At 44.0% G+C, this 19,595-nt stretch overlaps 1 protein-coding gene and 1 long non-coding RNA gene across 6 annotated transcripts in view; one reads left to right on the forward strand and one right to left on the reverse strand.

The window, feature by feature from the left end:
• Positions 1 to 19,595, reverse strand: part of RUNDC3B (RUN domain containing 3B) — a 153,684-nt gene that overhangs the window by 79,263 nt on the left and 54,826 nt on the right. For all 5 annotated transcript variants that reach the window (XM_038391275.2, XM_043509376.1, XM_038391273.2 and 2 more), the window contains exons 4-5: positions 10,554 to 10,639; positions 7,861 to 7,950 (exon numbers count right to left, since the gene is read on the reverse strand). In XM_038391275.2, the coding sequence (XP_038247203.1) occupies positions 7,861 to 7,950; positions 10,554 to 10,639 (176 nt within the window). The remainder of the gene's footprint in view (positions 1 to 7,860; positions 7,951 to 10,553; positions 10,640 to 19,595) is intronic.
• LOC122459012 lies at positions 907 to 18,085 on the forward strand. Its single transcript, XR_006279420.1, has 3 exons — positions 907 to 936; positions 6,769 to 6,776; positions 17,910 to 18,085. It is a non-coding gene; the product is annotated as an uncharacterized LOC122459012 (long non-coding RNA).

Below are 19,595 nucleotides of genomic sequence, written 5' to 3' on the forward strand. Positions count from 1 at the left end.
CATCATGGAGCGAGTTCATACTCTAGAAGGAGGTTGAAGATTGACAGCATGAAAGCAATAGGTAATGCCATCTAATATCCATCTAGAGAGTCATTGTTTAGAGATTGAGGATCTTTTGATCTGTCTGCAATGGAGAGAAATAGTTTGGGAGATTTCCTGAAGGGCTTAGTCCTATCTATATAGAAGGCTAGTGCTCTCCTGACCCTGATGACCTGACCTGCAATGTCACCTCCCTTTTGGAAAGAAAACTGGGAGGTGGATAAGATGGTTTATATGGAACTCTGAAGATATTTTCAGTAGGAACTTGGAGTGTGGTCATAGTGTAACCTTGTCTTTGAAAAAGACTGTAAATGGGGGGGGGTTCACCATTAGAGCCCCTCTCTGAGCAGACATAAAGGTTACTAAGAATGCAGTTTTCACAGGGAAGTGTAGAAGAGTGCAGGTGGCCACGGATTTGAAGGGAGGCCTTGTAAGGCAACTGAAGATAAGGCTGAGGTCCCATGCCAGTGTAGGGCATCTGACTTGTGGGAAGAGGTTACCCTTGAGAAACCTTCTTGTTGTAGGATGAGTGAAAACAGAATAACTGTCTATAACTGGTAAAAGGTGGTGATGGCTGCAAGAAGCATCTTTATGAGGTTAGAGATAATCCTGATATTTTTGGTTCTAGGATGTAATCTAGCACAAGCAGTAGCAGAGAGGATGTAGGAATAATTTTCTCAAGTCAGAGCAGAGTTGGAATCTCTTCTACTTTTGAATACATGTGCGATGAATAGTTTGTTTCCTGCTATGTAACAGCACCAGCTTTACATCCTCAGAGCAGGTAATTTCCAAGCTTTCAAACCATCAAGGAGTCATGCCTTGAGCCAGAGAGCCTGTAGATTGGGGAGATGGACCTCAACAACACCCTGAGAGAGGAGATGAGGAACAGGCTGGAGAGTGATTGGTTGGCAAATCATCAGTTGCTAAGGCATGGAAACCATGTTTGTCTTGGCCACATGGGAGCTATAAGTATAACTCTGGCTCTTTATTTTATCAGGACTTTGGCTATTAGAGGAATTGGTGGAAAAAAATACAACAAACATGTGTTCCATTGTAAAAGAAAGCCATTGTCAAGAGAATGATGACCCACACTGGCCCTGGAGCAGAATTGGGAGCACTTTTTTCTAGCTATGGCGAAGTAGTATCTTTGGGACTCCCCAACATAGATATATGCCAGGGGTGGGCAAACTTTTTGGCCTGAGGGCCACATCAGGGAATAGAAATTGTATGGCAGGCCATGGCAATTGTATGGCAGGCTCACAAAATTGGAATTGCGGTGCGGGAGGAGGTGCGGGCTCTGGCGTGGAGCTGGGGATGAGAGGTTTGGGGTGCAGGAGGGTGCTCTGGGCTGGGATCAAGGGGTTTGGAGAATGGGAGAGGGATCAGGGCTGGGGCAGAGGGTTGGGGCATGGGGAGAGGCTCAGGGGGTGCAGGCTTCAAGCGACGCTTACTTCAAGTGGCTCCCGGAAGCAACGGCATGTCCCTTCTCCGGTTCCTATGCAGAGGCACAGCCAGGCAGCTCTGTACACTCCCCCATCTGCAGGCACCGCCCCTGCAGCACCCATTTGAGTACATAGGAGCTGGAGTGGGGCCATGGCATGGCTTCTGGGAACCACATGGTGCGGCCCCTGACCCAGCGCCCTGGCCGGAGCACCGGAGTGGAGCTGAGCCACATGGTGCAGCCCCGACTTAGTGCCCTGGCCGGAATGGGGCCGAGCCGCATGGTACAGCCCCCGACCCAGCGCTCTAGCTGGAGCAGGGCCAAGCCACGTGGTGCAGCTCATGGGCCAGCTTAGGCCCGGGGGCCATAGTTTGCCCACCCCTGATGTATGTTTTGGAAAATGGAGGGTTCTATTTCCCATTTGTGATGCTGGGAGAAATGCCTGCTGAGAGCGTTTTGTATGCCTGGGAGGTAAGCTGCTGATGTGGTGGCAAATGCACCTGTCATGGGATCCACCCACTGCTAGTGGCACCTCCTGCTGGCCATCCTGGGGATTAGCTCTGGCCAGGTCTCTCCCAGCGTCCTCTCATCCTACAGACCGCTCTCACTCCAGGAACTGCAGCCTCCTCTTCATGACTCAGGCCTCTGGCCAGGCCACTACATGGCTCCCCCTTCCAGGGTATGTAACAAAGTTTTTCCCAGATCGAATAATCCAAGGCAGTCCACTGTCCTCTGCCTGGTATTTGCCACATCCCGAGAGGCTGGTAAAGGACCCCGAGCTCACCCTTTACTCCAGGTTCCACCTCAGGGACCTTCTGGTTAGCAGCCAAAGCCTGCACTGTTATTCCTTTCTGCTATTCCCGAGCTTTCTCCTACCTTCCTGGCTTCCTCCCATTTTGGGTTTTCCAGCCTCCAAACTCCCTCTTTCCAGGAAGCAACTGTGGACTACTTTCTATAGTCCCAACACACCTCCCTCCTCCCAGGGCTGACAGCAGCCTGCTTTCCTGAAGCCACCTTCTGTTGTCAGCTTCCTGGTGTACATAGGCTCTGCCTGTCCCTTCCCAGCTGAGCCTAGTGTCTAATTAGTCAATCCCTGCTCTCTGGCTCCTCTTCCAGGTGCAATCATGCTTATGAACATGTATATGACATATTTCCATAAAGCCTTACAGGGGGCACCGTCACAACATCATCTCGTGTATATTTTACATGAACTGCCACGGAGGATTAAGATCACCTTCCCTTTGTGCCGAAGCTTTTTACTTATTAATTAACCCAGAGTATGTATTAATACCGGGGGGGGGGGGAAGAAGAGGGGCAAACAGCTGTGCATCTCTCTCTATTAGTGTTATAGAGGGGGAACAATTTATGAGTTTACCCTGTATAAACTTTATACAAGGTAAAACAGATTTATTTAGGGTTTGGACCCCATTGGGAGTTGAGCATCCGAGTATTAAAGACAGGTACACTTCTTAAGCTGCTTTCAATTTAAGCCTACAGCTGTTAGGGGACGTGGTCAGATCTGGGTCTGGGTTTGCAGCAGACTAGTGGGTCTGGCTCAAACCAGGCAGGGCGCTGAAGTGCCAAGCTGGGAAGGCAGGGAAAGCAGGGGCAGATGCAGTCTTGGCACATCAGTTGGCAGCCCCAAGGAGGTTTCTGTGATCCAACCCATCACAGTTGTCTATCATGAATTTTATATGCTTGCCTCTGATCAGTGGTAGAAAATGTGTACAGGCATTCTTGACTGCTCTGAATTCTAGCAAGCGGATATGTAGCATGAATTCATGTGGGGATCACTTGCCTTGACTATTTGCCCGATGGACTCCCCATCCCAATAGGAATACATCTATTGTCAATATTAATGGTTGGGGTGGTTGAGTGACACTGAGGGCCTTTCCAGTGGTCAAAGGACTTTTTGACTGTCAAGGGAATGAAGAGAGGCTTGTTTAAGCTGTGCTTGCTTGGCACGTATACAGTTCTGAGCCACCCTTTAAGGCAGCACATGTGGAGTCTTGCTGCCAAGTGTCCCAGTAGCTGGAGACAGTTTCTGGCTGAAGTCTGAGGACTGGCCTGGATTGTCAAGACTTTGTGAGGGAAGGAAAGCTTGGGCTGCCACTGCAGCTGGATAGGCTCCGTGAATTCCAGAGGTTGTACTGGAATTAATGTGGACTTTTGGATATTTAATTGGAGTCCCAGCTGGAGGAATAATTCCATGGTCTTGTGTAGCCCTCAAAGAGTCATTGAAGGAGCATGCTTTGAGCGGGCAATCATTTAAATATCATAATTCCTTGTTTGTGAAGGTGCTCCGCTACCACAGAAAGGACTTTTGACAACTCTTTGGGTGTGGATGATAGTCTGAATGGGAGCACTTTGTATTGAAAGTGATTTTATCCAAGAGTGAATTGTAGAAACCTTCTGTGAGATGGGTGGATTGCAATATGAAAGTAAGCATCTTGTAGGTCAAAAAGCAGAAAATCAGTCTGTTTGGTCCAAAGATAGAATTATTGCTGTGAGAGTAACCTTTTTGAAGTGTTATACCTTTACAAAATGTTCTGAATGATCTTAGATCTAGAATGGATCTCCAACTGCCATTCTTTTTCAATATCAGGAAGTACTTGGAGTAGAATCCCTTCCCTCTGTGTTCAGTGGGAACTGGCTCTATAGCACTAGCTTCAGGAGAAAGTCTGTTTCCTGACATAAAACGAGCTCATGAGAAAGGTTCCTGAAAAGGGATGGGGGGGGTTAGACGGGGGAAAGGAGGTAAAATAGATCGAATATCCTATGGAGATGATTTTCAACACCCATCTGTCCATAGCTATATGTTCCCAAGTTTTGACATAAAAAGCAAAGTGGTTGCTGAAGCAGGAGAGATGTTTGGGTTGCTGCAGCAAATAAAAATGGAGGTAGTAAAGCAGAGCCTCAATCAACATGTCAAAATTGGTGGTTAGACATAGATGGCTGTAATGTTGATGTTTGTGGAGCAGCTGGTCTCCTCTTTTGCCAACTTCGTCTTTTTCATTGGGGTTCATAATGCCTTGCGGAGGAGGAAATTGAGTAGGCTAGGATCTCTGTGCTGTCTTGGATTTACTATAACTTCTTTTTGTGTGCAGGCATGTAAATTACCAGTGAGTGCAGAGTGGCTCTAGAATCTTTTAGTGTGAAGGGATTCAACCATGTTCTCTGCAAATATCTTTAATCCCTCAAATGTAAGGTCTTCCACAGTAAATTGGACTTCCCTTGGAAAGCTGGAAAGGTGAAGCCAAGAAGCCCTTTGCATGACCACTGCTATGGAGATAGAGCAGGCGGCTGTGCAGCGACGTCTAGAGAGGCCTGAAAGATGTCCTTACGAGAAGTTGACCTTCAGCAATGATTGCCTGAAATTGTTCCCTCTGATCAGCTGGAAGATGTTCAATGAAAGTGTTCAGGCTGAAAATAATTGACATGACTGTACTTTGCCACAAGAGCTTGGTAATTGGCGATCCTAAATTGTAGGGTCACCGATGAATATGATTTTAGTCCAGATAACTCAAGATGTTTCAAGTCCTTGTGACAGGGTATCGATTTAGCTTGGTGCTATCTGCCACATTCATGTACAGCGTCAAGAAGGGAGTTCAGGGATGAGTGTGAAAATAAAAAGTCCAAGTCGTCAGAGAGAACATAGTATGTTTTGTCTGCTCTCTTGAATGTGGGAGGTATTGTGGCTGGTGTCTACCATATAATTTTTGCTGGGTCCAGCAAGGCCTCATTAATGGGAAGTGCAATGTGGGCATGTACAGGATGTCGAGCAGCTTGTGCTGTGACTCTTTAACCTCTTCCAGCGGAATTTTTAAAGGAGGCATAATGGCTTTATCAGGAGAAGATGAAGAGATATTGGTTGCAGAAGTAATCTCTAGTCTCACTCCCTGTTTCTCAAAGCTCTCCTCTTGCAGATCATGAGGTCTAGACAGAGAAACTATTGAAGATAGTGTTTCTCATAGGGATAGGAGAAGACAATGGGCCCTCAAGAATTGGTGTCTCTAGGCTACCCAGGAGTCCCAGTAAGGCCACTGAGGTAGTGCAAAGGGGATGGGTGGGGCAACCAAGGATGTCCATACCAATTGGATATGTCGTGTCTCTCAGTGTTAAGCTGCTTCTGCAGAGGCCTCAGGCTAGCTCACTCTCTGATAGTGGAATGGAGAGCCTTGAACTGATGAGATTGAATGACACACAGTTGCTGAGCCGGTCTTCTGCAGAGCCGAAGAATTCAATACTGGGGCTGTAGAGGCCTGTGATAGTACTGATTTAGAGGAGCTTGTTTTCTCTCTACCACTCCATTCATACAATGGTACCAATCTTCTGGAGCCTGAACTCTCAGAGTCCCTAGGCTTGCTGGAGGTGCTGATACCTGAGGAGCCTGCAGCCTTGTAGGCACAGAGTCAGACATTGGTGAGTGCCAAGGAGGTAGACCTTGTCAGGGATCATCTCTGTGATAGATTATCTATCCAGTGGACCTGAAGCCCACTTTTTTTTTTTAGTCTTTTTGAGGGAAGCCAAATATTTCCTCTTCAAAGCTGCAGGGGAATACTGAGCAGAGGAAGTCAATGGAATGGGCCTCATTTGGGACCACTGTACGTGGTGAAGGGGAAGGCTGGTCGGATTGAACTTTCCACCATTAGCAGCTGGAGTTTTAGCTCATGGTTCTTTCTGGCTCTTGATTTTAATTTAAGCAGAAAGTACACTTCTGAGGCACATGTGACTCCCCAAGACAGCAAAAGCAGCAGAAATTTCTGTCATGGACCAGGATTGCTTCATGGCAGGAGAGGCAACAGTTAAACCCGGGAGAGCCAGGCATACTCTGGACAGACACTGCTACCTAAAATCTCCAATCTGAGGTGCAGGGAGTGCGAATGCATCTAAAGTGGAGTACCCATAGGGACACTACTCAAAGAAGTAGTAAGAGTTCCCGTGGTCCATTCTGTCTGGTCTGGACGCATTCTTGGAGTAAATGTACAGCAGATGGAGCTTCTGGGTGGAGTGTGCCTTTCACCAAGACATGTAAGGTATCTTACATTAACGTTTGATGCTGGAAATACTTCTGGACACAAAGCGCATCTTTTGAAGACTGCTCCTCTGATTTTTGGCTCCACTATCATAGTTAGAACAGAGAGAGATTAAAAATTCTAACTCTACTAACAGTATTAAGTATGAGAAAGACAAGATAGATGAGGTAACAACTTTTATTGAACCAACTTCTGTTGGTGGAAGGCACAACCTTTTGAGCTACACAGAACTCTGCTTTAGGTCTGGGGAAGGAAACAGAGTGTCTGAGATTAAGTATCTAACATTAACTCTAAAATACCTACCTATGTAATGGTACTATAGATGAGAAAAGCTCCGGATCCAAGAGATATGGAGAGGTTCACTTTTGTCTAATGCTGCGGTTGGAAGGAACTGGAGAACAGATGCCACATTATAGCCTTGCCTTCATAACATTTTAGAGGGTGTGTGAGCACAGGTACTGCTTAGAACAGGTGCAGCCTAGACAGTAGAACCAACTGGCACAACCCAAGAATGGGAATATGCAGAGGACACTCGAAGATAAACAGGAAGCTAGAATGGAACCGTTAGTGCCACTACCTTAACTATACTCCTTACTGCAGATCCTGCTATAGTATACAGTAGCTGAAGCACTTTGACACATTTCTGAACATTTAAAGCAAATATTTGTTTTAAGATCAACTACAGTATGCTAGAACGGACAAACTTAAAATAGTATAACATTAAAAAGAATCCTTTTAGTCACTTAAATCAGTGTTTTCTCTGAAATTTGAGCTGCAATTCCGAAGTACTCATGCAACTGACAAATTTTGACAGATGTCAAAAATTAATCAATCATTCTCATGTTAATGAAGGAACACTTTGTTATGTGAACAACATTTTTAGTCAGTACAGAAGGAAAAGAACTGAAGAATAATGGATGTGATGCAAAAGTGGTCTCTCTTAATGCATCAAAATATCAGCAACTGAAGCCATGATCATAAGTTGAAGTTTAGACTAGGACACACAGAAGTGTGTGTTTTGGTTGCCTTAATAAACTGAGACAGAAGAAGAAAGAAATGAAGAACCATGTATACACAAGCCAAAATCCATGTTGGAGCACAGTTGATATTCTCTTTCATGAAGGATATTATTTATTTTTATTATAGCAGCATATGCGGGCTCCAATCAAATTAGGGCCCCATTGTGCTAGGCACAGTATATAAAAAAAGACATCTTTCACTACACTGAAAACTGGTTTAAGGTTCAAGAATCTATAAATGATCTTAAAAAAAAAAGTTTTTTTATACTATACTATAGTTTTTATACTATAGTTTAGTATATATCCTGACAGACAGACTGAATACCTGAAGTCAATAGCATTGAGTCCCAACAGCATGCCAGCAAGCATATTTGCTTCCTCTCCCAGGACAATTGCTCCATCTTCATAAAATCTCCTGCAAGAAACAAAATAGTTTTCACCTCACCCACACACACACACACACACACACACGTCCCCAGAAACGAGCACCAATCTCTGTTCTAAATAATAATTTAGCTATCACATTGACTATTCAAGTTATTAAATTTTGTAAAAGACTTTTTAAATCCAAATAAATGAAAACAGCCACTGGATGCCCAGATGGCATTCATATTTCACTTCTGGTAAAGCAAAGAAAGAGATCACTATAAAGCAATAAATTCAAGGGGGGGGCAGGGAAGTGCTCCATAATAATAAAACTATTTTAAAATGTATAAAATCCAGACAGTGCCAAACAAAATAACTAGATATATGTTAATTAATGTATTATGAGTCTATTTAATGCCCTTGAGAAATAACTGTAGAAAAGGATAAGCCAAAAACCAACTCCCTGCCCCCCAAAAAGAAAGAGGGACACACAATTGGAGTTTTACTTGTGACTGAGAATGTGTGTCATGCCCACTGAAAGAATGACAATTGATGCCACTGTAGAAAGCCTTTTTCATCTATATTTCTTAATTGTACTTAAAGTCAAATTTAAGACCAACTATTCAGATTTAACTTTCAACAGTTGACTATATTAGCAATCTACAATCCTATTTTTAGCAGCATAGTGTCCCACTGCCTCCCTACTGCTGAAGCCTTTCCCTTCCTGAGGGAAAGACTCTCACATCATGCATGAAAGATCACTGAAAGGCTGGGGCCTAAGGTAAGACTCCAAAATCCACATTTTAGCACTTAAATAAATGGCCTGATTTTCAAAAGGGGCTAACCACATCCATCTCCAACTGAAGTTAATAGCACCAGCAGATGTTCAGCACCCTAAAAGTTAGGCCATTTATTTAGGTGCCTAACTTTAGGCACTCATGTTTGAAAATTTTGGCCATCTCTATTAAAAAATAATTAATGAAATAAATCTCTAAATGATAATTCAACTGATATTGATATAATTATACATAAATTTATATGACAATTCAGTTAACTCTATAGCAACACACAGGAAATCACTGGTTTAGTCCTCTGCTGCTTGTGGATCAGGAACCCCAAATGTTTTGCTTTAGTGCTAAGAAACTGGAAATCTAAACTTCCAGTGCCAAAAGTTCAACATTAATAGAAGTAATTTCATAAGTTGAATGTATAACAACCATTAATTTAATCTTAAAAGATCTACTGAAACATAGACTCTGTATACATTTCAAGGTTATTGGGAACTTCCTTTCATTCCAAATGAATGGTGAAAAAGGTTTGTTTTCTAAAAGCTAAACTAGTGAAACAGCCAGCTAATCATAATAATTGTTATCTATTACCTAGCAAGTTAAACTACTGGACATGAACAAGAAGTGACCGCTTAAGAGGACTTTTTTGAGAACAAAATTCTTCAGAAGAAAAAAATTAATAAAACAAGAGTTTTATTAAAAAAAAAAGTCATGCTTAAGTGCTTTCAGAATTTCTCACACACTTCAAGATGTAAGTATACCGGATATGTGCTTATAATTTTAAGCAAAGAGCATGTGACTGGAAGGCTCAGTTCATTCATCTGTAAAATGGGAATATCATCTACCTCATGCTGGTGCAATTTAAGATCTGTAAAGCACTTTGAGATCCATGGACAAAAAATGTTACAGAAGAACAAAATATGGCAAGTGAAATTATTTTCCCTTACTCAATTTTGTTGCTGTTCTTTGAATATTCTCCAGTCTATTTAAGTCTCTCTGATATCGTGAGGCCTGATACTCGCATTATTATAGGGGCGGTCTCAGCTCTATATACAGAGACCACTCTGCTCTATGAGATGAAGCCCCTGCAAGAGCAACCCAAAACAGCAGCAACTTATTTTGATACCATATCTATCATACTACAAGCTCATATTAGATTTCCTAGCCACTATTGTCTTCTCTTGTATTATGGGAATGAACTTGGTACTTGATATTTATTATATAAAAACTATATAGTTGGTATATTATCAAATATAACCAAAGTTATTACATTTTACAACAGTACTTCACAGCTGTAACCAGCACTGGCGTGCAATAATTCTAACATTTTCCTCTGTCCTTTCTAAAGTACTTTACCAGAAGTCTCTTCCTTCCCCCCCACAAGTTATCCCTGGGGAAATTTTCCATAATAATTGGGACAAATTTAATACTTCTTCCACTGTGTTTCTGAAGTCTTTTTAATCTAATGGCACTTCCTCTATCTTGAGAAGAACACCTCAGACCAATGTTTAATTTTCTACCTTTATGTAGGCAACAAGCACCAACCCCTCTTCCAAAGTTTAGTTTCCTATCTCACTGATCCTCTCCAAAATGTCCATTTAAAAAAAAAAAAAAAAGCCAAACTTATCATCAGAGAGGAATATACGAGTTTCCAATTATGCCAATGCTAACATATAAATATAGGCCTCTAGGTCAGTCTGCAAGGGCAGCAACGGATACCCCTCACACAAACTAAACACACTATTTCTGCTATTTACTTCTTATTCTTATATAGATCAAGTACCAAGTTCATTCCCAAACCCTGATCTTTTGCCGAAGCAACATTTTGAAATTTAGCATTAAGCAAATAAAAGGACTTTAAGACCTGGTTGTTTTGAAGTCTCTTAGAGCTGCAGAAATATATTCCGACAAATGTTTTTCCATAAGTGCAACTCTGATCCACGCTCTGCCCTGAAAGGAAGAAGAAATATGTAAATCGCATACTAAAAGGCATTCTTAAACCTCTGGAAAGCAAATCAGACCACTACAGCTGGAGGGGGAAAGCCACTACACAATTTGCTACTAAATATATAAATTTGGTATTTAAATGTATACTTGACTACAGGAATAAGAAAAAAAAAACTATAAAACATATTTCTCACATTTTAAAAGGGTATTCAAATAAGAATTCTGAAGTAGCAATCTTTCCTTCAAGAATATAGGAGCGGCTAACTTTCACTCAGAATTGTACAAAATATTTCTAATTTAATGAAAACAGATGTCAAACCTTTGGCAACTTTCCATACCTATTTCTGTAAATAAGTTTTGCAACATACCTTTACTTTGGAATTCCTTGTAAACAGCATTTTTGCAATCACTGAAATCTGTTCATTAATCAGTAATTTTACACAGAATTATATTATAAAATGGCATCTGTCTGTACATAATTTTAAAAGCTAAACTTTTTTTGTGTTCTTAAATAGTTGGCCGTGCAGTCTACAATGTTTTCTAATTTAAATTTTTTCACTGGTATCAGTCAAATATACCCAAATCAAATGCCAGTAAACAGGTGGCATGCTCCAAACCAAATAGTCATGAATGAGACACCAGATACTTTAGATTATACAAAGGCTCATCACACAATTCATAGATTCTAAGGCCAGAAGGGACCATTTTAATCATCTAGGCCAGGGTGAGCAAACTTTTTGGCCTGAGGACCACATCAGGATTCTGAAACTGTACGGAGGAACAGGTGTAGTGTATTAAATTGCTCCTTGTATGAATGCGCTACTTATGGTGTACTACTTACGGCTGCGGTCCTGGTGCTCTGAGCAGCATGGTAAGGGGGTGGGGAGTGGGAGCATTGGATAAGGGGCAGGGAGGTCCCAGGAACAGGGGGCAGTTGCATAGGCATGGGAGACCTGTGGGGCCTGTTGGGGGCGGGGCTGTGGATAGGGGTCGGGGCAGTCAGGGGACAAGGAGCATGGGGGGGTTGGATGGGTCAGGAGTTCTGAGGGGGGCAGTCAGGAAGTGGGAAGGGGTGGATAAGGGTGTGGGTCAGGCTGTGTCGGGAGGCACAGCCTTCCCTACACAGGTGTACTGTATTAAATTGGTCCCCATAGGAATGTGCTACTTATGGCTGCCAGTCCTGGTGCTCTGTAAGTAGCACATTCCTACATTACACCATGCAGCTTTGACGGCATGGTGACAGGGGACAGCAGGGGAGGGGCTGGGGGTTAGCCTCCCTGGCGAGGAGCTCAAGGACAGTCCCACAGGCTGGATGTGGCAGGACGGTCCCGCGGGCCATAGTTTGCCCACCTCTGATCTAGGCCAAAGAGAGCAATTATAGCAGACACCAACTATCACTATCATCCATATCAAGAGTTTAAAAATTGTATTCAAAGAGTAAGGACTTATGTGTACACACACACACATGCTTTAGCAGACTATTGACTGAAACAGTAGTAAAACCTGGGCATGCTTTCTACAATAAAGAAGAAATTTTTATATGATAGTTGATCTTAATTCAAAAGATAGGAAATAATTCCAAACAATCTGTTTGCAGTAATCATAACTGTTGCCTAATTAAAACAATCAGGTCAAGTTATTTCCAAACTATATCAAATCTACCGGCAATTAATTATGTGGCAAGTCATCTTGTTAGTTATTTTTTAAAATTATATATGCAACTCTTATTAGGTCCATTTCACTTCTGAATCATTATAAAGATTTTAGCAAAAATACTAGCTAGCCAACTGCAGCCCATGTTCTCCGTTTATATAAACCCAGATCAAACTGCATTCATTAAAGATAGACAAATGGAAATATAATGGATATAATATCCATATATCCTTGGAATGACTCCTAGTGCCAAATAAAAAACCCACACATTTTTTATTATCAATTGGTGTATAGAAAGCTTTTTGTTAGACTAGAGAGGAACTACCTATTTAATATCTAGTCCCATATGGATATTGGCCCTACTTCTTAAATGGATTAGTGCTTTTTATGCCAGCCCAAAAGCAGCTATGCAAGTCAATAGAGCTAAATCTCCACTATTTGTAGGGGGGAAAGGTTTACTAACATGTTCTGTAACTGTTGTTTTGCAAGATGTGTTGCACATGTCCATTCCACTTCAGGTGTGTGCATGCCAAGTGCACTGGTGTCGGAGATTTTTTCCTCAGTGGTATCCGTTGGGGCAGTGCACACCCTCTCTGCTGCCTTGTGCTGCTGCATGATAGTATAAGGGCAGAGCCATCTCCAACCCCCCTCAGTTCTTTCTTATTAGATAGACTCTGATAAAGAGGGAAAGAAGGGGGGGTTACGGAATCAACATACAACACAGAAAAATAGTAATAGAACAGGTGATTTCACATGTCATTCCACTTCAAGTAACTAACAAGCAGTTCAATCTCGAGGTGGCATTAGAGTCTACCAGAAGAATAATGGAAAGACAAGCAGCCCAAATCTGGCATCATCACTATATTATTACATTTGCCTCTCATTATGCCATCCTGCATACACTGAAGACAAGTTACAGCTCTGCAAATAACCAGAATATAGGCACACAGGCTAGAAAGACTGCAGAGGCAGCATGCGATATGGTTGAATGAGCCATTACCCTACTTGGTGGAGTTACATTGGCCATGTCATAGCACAAATGTATACAAAATGAGATCCATGACAAAATTAAAAACTGAGAAGAGACCAGAAGGCCCTTCATACTGTCTGGAACTGTCACAGACAATTGGGAGGATCTAAATGGGTTAGTTCTCTCCAAGTAAAATGCTAACCCTCTCTTAAAATCTAATGGGTGGCGTCTTCTTATCCTTATGAGCATGAGACTTAGGGAAAGAAGTTAATAAATATAATGTCTGATTGATGTGGAAGTGAGAGACCACTTTGATGAGAAATTTCAGATGAGAGGGTAAGTTTACCTCATCCTTGTAGAGGACTGAATACAGAAGGTCAGACACTAGAGCTTGTAATTCATCCACTCTCCTGGCTGAGGTGATTGCCACTGAGGTGGCTACTTTCACTGAGAGATGGAGAAATGAACAAGTAGCCAAGGATTGAAAGGGAAGATGCATTAAGGGTAGAAAGCTGAAATAGCTGCTTCAGTGGACCTGGATGGAACTAATGGCAAGCCCTAGCTGTTTCAGGTAAAACCAATAATCCATGTGATGGGGTGGACTGAAAGGGCTTAAGATGGCCAGATAGGCCTATTAATTCCAGAGGCCTGGAAGGAGAACCAGGGAGTAGAGGATTGATTGCAGGCAGGTTCAGCTGGGCACAAAGTGATAGGGCCTATAAAACAAGGAAGCTGGCAACACACAGGGGCGACTGCTGGGAAAGGCTGCAGTCACACCCTAGGAAGAGGAAGTTGGAGCTGATATACTCAGAGAGTATATCAGAAGAGTAGGAAGCAGTCCAGGGCAGGAGCAGTGAGGACTGAGAGAGCAAAGCCCAGAACTACTGGTTTGAGGGTCCCTGGGCTGGAACCTGGAATAGAGGGCGAGCCTGGGTTCACCTACCCCCTGGGAAGGAGCACTGGTGGGACAATGAACTGGAAGACTACCTGGGTCACTGTGCCTTTGAAGAACTATACCCCAGAAAGGGGGGGGGGCGGCAGCACTGAGTGACCTGGCTGGAGGGCTGGGTCATGAAGAGAACGCTGCAGTTCCTGGAGTGAGAGAGGGGCAGCAGACCAGAGAGAGCAATGGAGTGATAGCGTGCAACTACAGGAAGGGGCATTGTCCTGATGAACTAATCTTGAAGCACCTCTGAATTCAGTGTACACTCACTGTCATGAGAAAATTCCAACTGAGACTGTTGGTTATCCTGTTCTGTATCCCTTGTAGACAGCTGAGATGAGCACATTGTGATGGGTGCATCAGTTCCAAAGTATGAATGCTGTCTTGCAGAGAGAAGGAGATCTGGCAGCTCCTTGGCAGTTTATACAAAACATACAGGTCACATTAAGGCCATCATAAACTGTGTGTGCTGTTTTTGATGAAAGGCAGAGTTTGTGCACAGGCACTCCTGACAGCCCTTAGCCCCAAAAAAGAGTGATATGGAAGGTCATTTCTGTGGAAGGCTATTTGTCCTGAACTTTGTAATGGGACCTGTATGTTTTGTATAAACTGCCAAGGAGCTGCCAGATCTCCTTCCCTCTGCAAGACAGCATTCAAACTTTGGAATTGATGCACCCATCACAATGTGCTCATCTCAGCTATCTGTCTACAAGGGATACAGAACAGGATAACCAACAGTTTCAGTTGGAATTTTCTCATGACAGTGAGTGTATACTGAATTCAGAGGTGCTTCAAGATATAGCCACCCTTTGGGGAACCTGGCCTACGGATCTCTTCACTACTTATCAGAACAAGAAAGGTCCTTGTTACTGCTCCAGGGACAGCTTGGGGAAACATTCACTGGCAGCTGCCCTCATCTTCCCGATGGACAGGGCCCACTTGTAAGTCTTGGACTCAGAGGGAGGTCTAGTCCAAGCCCAGAACTAGATTAAAGTCCCAGGCTGGAGCAGATAGTGTCACATGGGGGAAGAGAGACACCCAATGCCCTTAAAGAATCTACACATTAGTTGTTGAGCAAACTCCAAGTGGGAAGCCATTTTCGCTATGAAATGTATCTTAAGGGAGCTGAGAGAGTTTAAAACGTAGTGCAAAATCAAAGGGAGGAAAGATGAGGTCAGGTCTGTCCCTTTGAAATGGTACAAACCTGGAGTCATTTCCACTTTGTAGACAGGTATGTGGAGTGGTCAACTTGTGGTTGTGTTGCAACACGTGTTTCAGCTTGTCAGAGCATTCTGCTTCTAAGCCTTGGAACAAAGAAAGATTCAAGCCTGGAGGCAGAGGACCCATGGGTTGGGGTGAAGGGTCAGCCTATTGTTTTGAAAGAGCGAGGGAGGAATGGGCTGACGTCAGAGGAATAGGAGAGCATATTGCCAGCTGCGTCAGGTAAGGGAGCCAGACTTGTCCTAGTCAAGAGGGGCAATCACAGTAACTCTCGCTTTGTTTTGTTGAATTTTCAACAGAATCTTGGATAGGGTAGGAAACTGGGAAAAGACTTACAAGTGGGCCCTGTCCGTCGGGAAGATGAGGGAAACTGCCAGTGAATGTTTCCCCAAGCCGGCCCTGGAGCAGTAACAAGGACCTTTCTTGTTCTGATAAGTAGCGAAGAGATCCATAGGCCAGGTTCCCCAAAGGGTGGCTATATCTTGAAGCATCTCTGAATTCAGTATAAACTCACTCTCATGAGAAAATTCCAACTGAGACTGTTGGTTATCCTGTTCTGTATCCCTTGTAGACAGACAGCTGAGATGAGCACATTGTGATGGGTGCATCAGTTCCAAAGTTTGAATGCTGTCTTGCAGAGGGAAGGAGATAGGCAGCTCCTTGGCAGTTTATACAAAATATACAGGTCACATTAAGGCCATCATAAATTTTGTGTGCTGTTTTTGATGAAAGGCAGAGTTTGTGCACAGGCACTCCTGACAGCCCTTAGCCCCAAAAGAGTGATATGGAATGTCATTTCTGTGGGAGGCCATTTGTCCTGAACTTTGTTGTTGTATAGGTGAGCTCCCCAGCATATTAGGGAGACACATGTTCCAGAGTGTTGAATGTGGATAGTGAGAGGAGTGCTCTCAGTTGTACTGCATCAGGTTGGTGCTGATAAAGTCCAGTCACTGTACCGGGGTTAGTGTGCCACTACAATGGAGTGAATCTTGGAGAATACCCTGTGTGGAGCAGTCTGTACCTATAATGATCCTGCCCCAAAGGGAAGCAGTAGGAAATCTCCTGTACGATGGCTGTATTGAGATATGGAAGTAAGCACCCTGTAGGTTCAGGGCTAGAATTCAATCTTTCCTCTAGAGCTGGTCCTAACTGCTGAGAAGTAAGGTAAGGTGACTTCTGAGTGGCATGACAGGTGTATAGATGCAGCTGATGCTGTAAGGTATCATTGTTCAGGCCCCCGACCAGCTCAAAGTGCTTATAAGAGGCAGTTTGAGAGGTCATGGACTGCGGTGCAGACTGTTTTCACTTTTGAGCCCTGGGCCTCTTACACTGTGGCTAATAACAGCACAGAGACAGTGAGTATTGAGAAGATTGTGATCTGTGGTGTGGTTGAGAGGTATATCTTCTCTTCTGTTCTACAGTGTAGATTCCTAAAGAGTGTAGTGCAGTCCAAGAATCCTTTAGGATGTGGAGAGAAAAATCCATTTTCTCCGCAAAGAGTTTGGCCCTTCAAATTGGACGTCTGTAGTTCTTTGGGCAATCTAGAGAGGTGTAGTGAACAAACAAAAACAAACAAACAAACAAAAATAAAACCCACAACCCACCTCAGTACCACTGTCATGGAGACTGGGCGGGCAGCTGTAACAGCTACATCCAGTGGTGTCTCTAGGACAGAGTCTGGCTATTAACTGACCTTCTCTAAGAATGGTCTGAATCTGTTCTTTTTGTGTTTCCAGTAATGTTTCAGAAACATTCTGGGTTTCCCAAGACTAACACAATTGTTTTTGGCCATGACAGTTTGGTAATTTATGACTCTAAACAGTAATGTTGTTGACGAACATGCCATCTTGAGAAGCCTGATCATATGAGTTGACTTGGCATTATGTTGCTTGCTTCATGCATTAACCACATCCACAATGATGGAGTTGGGTTGCGGATGTTGAAAACAAAGTCTGCTTCTTTGGGTAGAGATGTAGGGTTGTTTTTGTTTACGCTCTGTTGCGGGTTGGTGCGATGGAGGCTGATTTTGGTAGTATCTAGAATCATTAATTGGGAGGACAGTTCTAGATGAGAAGGTAGTATGCAGAATTTCCACCAACTTGTGATGTGTATCTGCCACCTCCTGTAAGGGAATCTGCAGCTCGTCTGCCACCCTCTTGGTAAGATTCAGAAAGTTCTTAAATCTTCACCTACTGATGAGGTGTGGGCAGCACAATCTCGTCTAGGAGAGATGAGGCGAAGTTGCTGAAGAGGTAGCTTCCTCTTCAGGTTTTTTTTCCCCCCTTCCCCCTTCTTTCCTGTTCTGAAAAGGCTTTCTCCTGTCCTGGCTCAGGTGCCAGGCTATAGCAAACCATCTGGTAGACTGTTCCTGAGAGACACCGGAGACAGTGGCACCATGTGTGTGTGTATATACCCAAAAAGAGTTACAATATGGCCTTTGGAGGGAGAGGCAGGAAGGCAGGCATGGGCGGTTGGCATGATGGAAGATGGATGACCCTTGTAGTGTGGTGGTGGGCCACCTTGAGGGGCCAGGGAATGATCTCCTCCTGGCCAGTGTCAGATTCGTCAGTGGGTAAGGGTGCCACTGACTGGGGTATTGGCAGTATACAGCCCAGTGCTAAGAGCAATTCTGAGTGCCGGGATGTGCTCGATACTGGGGTACTGGTACCAAGTAATGGGGATTGTGGTTCTTCCCCAATCATCAGGTCTCCAGGGTATCAGAGGTCATGTAGTACCATGGGTTCATTTGGTACCTCAGAGGAGGGTCCATGGTACATTGTCAGTATTGATAGTTGGGCAGAGCACTCCCTAAATGAAAGTTTTGCCCAGTACAAAAAGTTTGTTGGTGCCACTTTAAAAAAAAAAAAAAAAAAAAAAAAAAAAAGATTTGGTATGGAAATTCTCTCTCCCTGGTACTGAGGCCACAGGCCTCCAGAGTATCAGAGCACCTGTGTTACCATGGGCTCATCCGGAACCCCAGAGGAGTGTCTGTAGTCGGTATCAATGGCTGGGAAGGTGCAGAACACTTCCTAGATGGGAGTTTTGTTGCATCTGGAACCAAAGGGTTTCTCTATGCCACTCTTTTAGAGATGGTATGGTAACCGTGCCCTCTCCTTAGGGGATGGTACCATCCCCTCAGAGCATGAAGGTGGAAGCCTCTGGTGTCTGGGTGCCGAAGCAGAGCCAACAGCAGGACTTCTCTGTGTCGCTCTTTTAGAGATGGTACAGTAACTATCCCCTCTCCGTGTACTAGTTGCCCAGAGTAGAGCTCAGAGCAGCACAGAGCTTACAAAAGCCCCTTGTCTGTGGAGAGCAGAGCTTAAAGCAGGGCAGAGCTCACAGCAGGAAGCCCCTTCTCAGGTTTCAGCTTCCAGAGCTTCAGTGCAGAACAGTAAGGCAGCTGAGTTCACAGCAGGAGGTTCCTCTGCTGGTATTGTCCTACCGAAGTGGCTGCTCCAGGGAGTCCCACTGGCTGGCCAGCTACTTGGGGGTCGGTACTGAGATGGCCACACTGGGGAACACCCCTCTGGCTGGCCAGTTGCTCGGAAGAGCCTTTCCAGTGGGAGTCTGCTGGTGACTTCCCCCCCCCTTCACCACTCGACCCCTTTTGAAAGCGAAGGCTCCGGGGATGATCCGGGGTCAACACCCACCAGAGTCCCCTGCAGACTGAAGTGTTTTCTCTATAGGGAGGAATTTTTACTTCTGCTCCCAGCTCCTGTGAGCCTTTAGTTTTCAGTGTGGCAGGTAAAGCACTTCTGTGAGGGTCTCCCAGGCACAGTGAGTGTCTGGCCATTACAGGAACTGACTCCTGGAAGAAGAGGCACCGCTTGGAGCAGAGAGAGCCAGGCAAGCCCCTGGGCAGGGGGTTGTCATCCTCTAGCAGGGAGGAATATGCAGAAGAACAGCATCTTTCCTTTTTTTTTTTTTTTGTTAACTGAAAAAGAAAATTATGAGTCTATTAGATGCCGGCGGGGGGGGGGAGAAGGCCCCCAGACAGGGAAGGAAAGTGAAGTTCTTTTCCTTTTTCTCTTTTCTTTTTAAACCAAAGGAATAAAATAAAATAAAATAAGCCTGAGTACTTTTAGGGAGAACAAAGATAAACAAAACAACACTACTTATGCTAATGACACAGATAAGGAAGGAACAACTGCTCGAGAGAAGGAAGTGAGGGG

This window comes from Dermochelys coriacea, chromosome 2, assembly GCF_009764565.3.
Source record: "Dermochelys coriacea isolate rDerCor1 chromosome 2, rDerCor1.pri.v4, whole genome shotgun sequence".
NCBI lineage: Eukaryota > Metazoa > Chordata > Testudines > Dermochelyidae > Dermochelys > Dermochelys coriacea.